Raw genomic sequence first — 7,284 nt, 5'->3', positions numbered from 1 at the left:
ACGCTACTTCAACATTTCTACTATACTAAAAATTTCATTTAGTGAATGTCTTCCTAAGTTTTTGCGCTAAGTCACAAAATTTAATACAAGAGAAGATAAATATGAGCCTTGATTACGTTAACGTTTTCAGTGCCTTCCTTGTAATTGAACTTGCGTCATTTTAATACTTTATCTGTTCCAGATAATTCAGAGGCTCATTTTATTTTAAGCATACCACGCATACACATCAACACATGTTGTTCCATTGTTTCCTCCTTCAAAACAATCGATCCAATCCTGTCCGTACCATATCTGCAATTCCTGATTGCGTGACACCGACACCTTAATAGGAAGATCGCCGAAATCGAGCTCTGGAGATGTGTGTGTAGTTCCATCAAGACTGTAAAAGTGGTTTTTGGTGCACAAATTGCTTTTCAATTCTTCAGCAGATGGCAGGACAGCTTCTTTCGTTGCACTGGTAATGATAGTCATTAAGCTGTTATTTCCATAAGTTACTTGATTTGTGCAGCCCCAGTAGGATGCTGGGTAGTCTGGGTTGCATTTGATCGAGCCTGACTTGTGGACGAGCTTCACTGTCTTAAGAAGTCCAGTCTTTGTGATGTTAAAGGCACCATACTGGTTATCTCGTGCTCCAAAGCAAACAGGATCTGCGTTTATCTTCTGCCAGTTCTCTTAAATGAATTTCAATGATAAGCATCAGAAATAAAAAAACAAACAAACAAAACAAAACTAAACATAAATATATAAATAAGTAATAAAAATAATAATAATAATAATAATAATAATAATAATAATAATAATGAAAAAGAGGAGTGTTTATTGTGACCAAAACTAGAGCTAAGCTTTACAAAATGCTATAATATTTAAACATAATTTGATGTCTGTTAAACCTGTAAAACATGTTTCCGTATCTAATCATAATCATAATCATAATAATAATAATAACAATAATAATAATAATAATAATAATAATAATAATAAATCAAACACCTTTTAGAGACGACGTAACGATAAGTCAACAAGACTGCTTGCCCCAAAATTGATTGGTTGATCGATTAACCGATAAATCTCTTAATTATCTTTATGGAGGAGATACAATTTATTTTGAACTACTTAACCTATAAACCTACGTGCCGTACCTTCACAACGAGCCAGGATTGTCTGACCATTCCCATCAGAGTATATCCAGTAATCCCCGTTAACCATCTCGCTTCCTTCACTGGCCTTGATCTCACTGCACGATTCAGCAGGAAGCTCTTGAATGGAGCCAAGAGGGACTGCGTGATAAAAAAGGAAACCCTTTAAAAATATATTTTTTCAAGATCGTGCAGAAGTAGTTTAGTTTTTATTCAGATGTCGGCAAGAAGAAAACAGATACACTCTGCACTTTAGTGAACAGGTCACATTCCCTTGCATAGCTCCAACAGTCAACGTTCGATAGAACTAGTTTCGACTTCTGCGGTGCTGAGTGATTCTCCTGGCGGCATCCCAGCTTCCATTGGAAGCTTCGCTTTCAAAACAAAGTGCTTGCGGGTAAAATCCCGCCAGCTACACAGGTTAGTATTTTAAATGGCTGCATTGTAAAAGAGAGACAAACGCGAAAGAAGAATTGAAGCGAACCTCTGTTTTTTGCTCGTTTAATGTAGAACCTCGTCCGATCCGGCTTAAAATCTTCAGGTATCGCTTCCTTGGTTCGATTGTTCAGTTCGCAGACTTTATGACCAATGACAAAATTGTAGCTTTGACACGTGACTTCTTCTTCGCACATCAAATAACAACCCCCAGGCCACCCAACCTTTGTTGTTTTAAACGTGTGACCTCTGAGGAACATTCCTCCAATGGAGTTTTCTGCTGTTGGACATTGCACAGCAGCTTGAAATACACCAATCCGGGACATCAGAAACGCAACTGAGAGCCAGATCTTGGGATTCATATTGGCCGGAATGAACGCGAGAACTTTTCCTCTGCCAGCGTAATAAAAACGTTTAAAATTACATGTTAGTGATAGTTATTAACACTACCCTTGGTATTGTTTTATTAAGCCCTGCTTGATTCAATTTCTAAGAGATCAAAGCTCCCAACCATTGCTGTCCTCGTTTGTGCTCGGTCGAAATTGATGACCTCCTTAGTTTAGAGGCAAAGCAGTAGTAATGGTTGTAACATGACCCATTTAAGAATTTATATTTTTAACTTGATCCACTTGGCACGGACGAACTGTCTCGTAAGTTTAGCGAGCCGTTAAAGAACCTTAATTTTCGACGCAGAGGTTCCTACCGTTAGTTTCGTAAGATTAAATTTCTGTGATGCGACACTACTCTGTTCTAACCTGCTTTACTTCAGTCTGGACTTCACTGGTTAGCATGGTGATTCGGCGCTCCTCAAGATTTTATACATCATTATCATATTCAGTTTTCTACTTCGAATAGACAGAAGCTTTCTTTGTTTATAAAGCGAGTGCGCCTAATTTATAAAAGGTGTTTGTAAACACTTCACGATCAGGTTTTAAATTAAGCTCTATAGTTTCCGGGATAAAATCTCCAATGTGTTAAACGCTGTCAAAAAACGAAATTCTGAGTTTAATTCCCTGTCTGGGTTTTTCCTAATTAAAACTCTATAATTCGGGGGTAAAATCCCCAATGTGTTACCGATCGAGTGCAAAAATAAACTCCGAGCGCAAATTTCGCTTTATGTACCTAGTCAGCTCCAGGGCTCAATAGAAATACAGTTTTTTTTCTTTCATATCATTACTTAGCTAATTTTCCCCGAAAAATTTTTAAAGGACTGACATGCGAAGTCCTGTTTGATGGGACCTGAAAAAATATGTTGACAGAGTGATCTTAATATATTGCACCACTACCTCTGTTGAGATATCATTCTTTATGAACTCTAGTTTCTTTGGATCAACATTGACTTCGTTATTAAACGGATGATATTTGAATGACTTCCGCTTTTAAAAGTAGAAGTGCAAATACTCCAGCTGTCTTAATTGCACCCTGTCTTCCTGTTTGATATTTCTAATTTTTATTGTGAACATCAGTTCAACGATGCATTAATAAACCGAGAAATACTCTCACTCTGTAGTCGGCTGAAAATTAATAGTTTTCGACAAAAATGTTGAGCTCGAGAGCTATAACTGATCTTCCCCTTCTCTTCTCGCTTACCAATGTTAACATTTGCTCATTTAGAAACGTTTTCCGCTTTGTATTCAACATTTTCCCAACAGCTATTGCTATGCACATCTTTATCTGGAAGACCGCAGGTGAAATTCTGTAACTGACAATTCCAGTCTCATCTTGCGATTCTAGTGACGAATTATATTTAGATTCAATCGCTGGAAGTACGAGAGCGACCAAAAAGGGTTTGTAAGCCCTCTGAAGTGTTGGTTGATTTAACGTTTTTCTGACAAATTTCCCCCCATTGCAAGCATAGATATCCTTATTTGAGCTAATAAAAGTGAAAACAACTCAGCAACACCCCTATCCGGCATAATGTTATCTGCATTAATTCTTTAGAATCGAAAGAAGAGAAGTTTCCCTTTTCAAGTCTGGAAGTTTCTTTACGCGTTTGTTGCAAACGTTTCATGGGAAATCTAAAGATGTCTTAGTTTTCAGTCATCAAAAGTCTATTCAGTTTATATTTCGGATTGCTTCTCAGGCACACTGTGCCACGACCCGAAACAACGTTTTACTCGATCAAACAGTCGACGATCGCGTGCTAAATTAAAAAAAAAAAAATTGAAAAAAGATAATAGCTTCTACCTTGTACTTCTTAACTTGTTTGAATCCGGGAACCAAACCAAATTGACAGAACTGAAAAGATGATTCTCATGATAAAATAAATAAAGACACTTATCACACGACCCGTACGGCCCTGCGCGCAATTTTCTTGGAAAACCATAAGAAAAAAGGTACCGTATGAGGGCCGTACGCGTCGAAGGGATAGGGCCGGAAAAACACGTACGGCCCTACTTGAAATGAGTACGGCCCTACAAGGAACGCGTACGGCAAAATCGATGCAAGTTAATGACAAAAACATTTTTTTCCCCGTAAAAATGAATGATGAAAGTGAACATTTCTGAAACATTCTGATAGCAAATTTTACTATCCAGGCGAACAGTCCAATGCAGAACCACTTCAGTCGCCAACTCACTGCGAAAGCACAGAAAGAAGGTCAACACTTCTCACAAACGAAGAAGTTCACAACTTTCTCAGAAGCCAACAACAAGCAAACAGGTGGCCAAGAAAACAACTTTTCTGGGTGAACTGTCAGATAATTAACCTTTGTAATTAGCAAACAGACTCTTGAGGCGAAACTTCTTCCAGTGGAAAGCATCAAGAATTCATCATGGGTCAAAAGCAAGAAAGCAACGTGTAGAAAACAAAGTACCATATAATTGTTTTCTTCTAGTTTCCAGAGTTTCTGGGAGAAGCTGGTTGAACCAGAGAAATCACAAGCCTACCTTGTGTACAGTAGGATAAATTGCTGTGCAGTTTCTACATTACTGTTGTTTGAAGAGACAAAACTGAGTACGAACACAAGTTCATTACCGTACAGTTCATCCAGATAATAAAACTCGCTTAAATTTCTACTACACGGCAAAGCCAGCAAACCCAGGTACTGTTTGCGGGAGCCAACATCGGTGTCATTAATATTCAGTTGCTGGTTCTTCCTTGTTTAAGAGAATCCAAGAGATCGCCAAATAGGTTAAAACGACGCCGACATTTTATTCAGTCTTCAGATGAAGAAGATTTGTGAACAATTTCAGCGAAGCGTGAAGCGAACTTATGTCACTCGCTAAGTTTTTGATGGTTTTGACATATTTTTGACAGCTTTATGTCAACTTTCTGTTGGCTTTTTAGCATGAATTGTAATTGTGGACTTACATTGAAAAACAAACAGTGAGATAACGAGTCGCCTTTTTCGATGAATTGCGAGTTTCTTATTCGACGCGAGGAAATAAATGACAAGTTTTTATTGTTGAATCTTTTTTGTAGTTCCGCGCGCGGCCGTCTGATGTTATGTAATCGCGTCCATTTAGGTTCAAACAGAATTTTCAAAATTTTCAACACTAAGTGGTCATATGATAAAATGCTTATTGCCTGAGTTACGTCGGGCCGGACGGGAAAATATTTGCGATTACAAAGCTATAGGGTAGAATCTAGCCTGCGAACATGCTCCCGGCGAGGACGGAAAAAAATAACGGCGAGCGCGAAACAGAAGAATTCGGAGAGCGAAGCGATCGGGGCGGGAAAGGGGAGCCTCTAGACTTTGTTTTTGACGTGCCTATCCGCCCTTGGTGATTAGCCTGTAGCAAATCAGTCAATGAGGTAATTAGACCTGTTAAGAAGCTACATTTTCTGTACTTGCAAACAGTGCTAATCGACCCAATTGAATAGCCGGGCCGGGCGTCATAATATAGAGAGCAAGTAAGCAACATGTTCACGGAATATTTCAAACCGTTTTCCTCCAGAGCCAATACTAAGAGAGCTTAAAACATATTTTGCAATACTGAAATAAGCCTAAACATAGTTAGTAGAGGAGTCTCCTCTACTACCTATGGCTTAAAAAAATTATAAACATATGATAGAGATGTCAAACTCTGCGAAGCGACGCGCAGATAATAGCGTAAAGTCCGGAAACCATGCCTTTGACCTGTGCAAAAAATTACTATAGCACCGCCAAACGGCTCCACTCCTCTAACTTCTACTTAAAACTCCTCCTCATAACAGAACATAAAATCACTTGTGAAATAACGAAAGGTCGAGAGACCGAAACTTAAAGAGAACGGCAGATGCACTATTGTCACGAACCGCAGGAGTCGTGTAATTTTACTAACATCTGTCAAATATTTATCTCAAAGATGTCAACAATCAGCGATTTAACCAATCATATCATGATACCAGGAGCTGGTATCATAGAATGGCGGCATCAGTAGAATGTCTACAGGCTCCCTCGCTTCGTTCGGGCGCTCACTGGGAGCCTGTTCGCTGGCTAGGTAGAATCCAGAACATGCAAAATGTTTTACCAATTATTGCCATTGTTTTCAATCAGCGAAAATTTGTAGTGTGTTTCACCGATCATTATTAGCACTTAAATTTTTTAGCATGTCATCAATACACTTTCTCAGTTCACGAAAAAGAGAATCAAAAACTGAAAAATAAAGCTTAGCTGTGAAAACTGACCGGTAGTAAAATTGCGGCAAGACATAAATATTTCTTACCTTATCCAAAGCTGAAATTTAAAAGAACAGACATCCGAGGTCCTCTCCGTTTGACTCTGAAATATGTATTGACTGAGTAATCCTAAATTAATATACCCAGTGCTTAGCTAGCACTGATGAGGCATCAACCTTGTTGGCTCTTCTCTGTCGTTTATTAATTAATTTTCTTTGAATCGAGATCAATATTTGCTTTGATATAAAATGGATGGCATCTGCCTGACTCCTGTTTATGACAACAGAATAGGAAATACTTCACCCGTCTTCATTGCTTTTCTTCGTCCTGTTTTCTTTTACTTTACTTAATTTGTACTTAGCAGAGGTAATCTCAGTGAACGGTAAAATGATGATCTTTCGTTTATAGCAACAAGACCTTCTCTTCCTGCTGTAAATTTGGACGGCGGCCAATATATTGGTATGACGCGAAATTTATACTATGTAATCGCCTCAACGATGTTGAGAGAATTAATCGATCTTACCTTTAAGTGATCTCCTCTCCTCACCAATTCTAGTATTTGTTCATCCCGAACCGTTTATTATTTTAATTTTGTTTTATTTTTTTAAAATTTATTTCCACTTTGTGTTAAAAAAATATAGAGCTTTTGGTAGTAATATCTTAAGCGTAGACATGACAGGAGAAATAACTTCCCTCAAAGCTAATTAACGCTAAGCGTATAGTTAAGCGACAACTCCAGTCTCGTCTCGCGCTTCTTTGCTAAAGATGTAAATAATTGCGTTAAGATTTGGACCTTTTGAAGTAAGAGCTTTTCAACAGGTGTTTGTAAACCATGTCTGGGGTCGGTTTATTTAACAGACTTCCTTCCATAACAAAAAAAACCCAGCTTGCTTTATGCAAACGTTAAAATATACATCCTCAACTATATGCGAAAGGAGACAATTTTCCTTTACTAGTCTTTGTAAGTCATTATTCGCGCCTTTGTTGCGTACTTTTCAAGGGCAATGCTTAGCTTCACGTGGCGAAACCTGTTCATTGTGTCGTCCTGTTTGTTTATCACGTACACTGCATTACCACTCGACACAACGTTTTACTCGATCGAACATCAGAC

The 7,284-nt window shown here is 38.3% G+C and overlaps 1 protein-coding gene across 1 annotated transcript; it reads right to left on the bottom strand.

Moving 5' to 3' along the window:
- Positions 1–204: 204 nt before the first annotated feature.
- LOC145485384 (uncharacterized) lies at positions 205–1,933 on the bottom strand. Its single transcript, XM_081464054.1, has 3 exons — positions 1,621–1,933; positions 1,140–1,277; positions 205–671 (listed from the first exon to the last, which is right to left on the bottom strand). Exons 1-3 carry the CDS (start codon positions 1,931–1,933, stop codon positions 205–207), a joined length of 918 nt encoding a protein of 305 aa, XP_081320180.1.
- Positions 1,934–7,284: the final 5,351 nt, after the last annotated feature.

The sequence above is a fragment of the Orbicella franksi genome, chromosome 4 (genome assembly GCF_964199315.1).
Source record: "Orbicella franksi chromosome 4, jaOrbFran1.1, whole genome shotgun sequence".
In the NCBI taxonomy this organism is placed as follows: Eukaryota; Metazoa; Cnidaria; class Anthozoa; order Scleractinia; family Merulinidae; genus Orbicella; species Orbicella franksi.
This window is presented reverse-complemented; position numbering and strand designations above follow the sequence as displayed.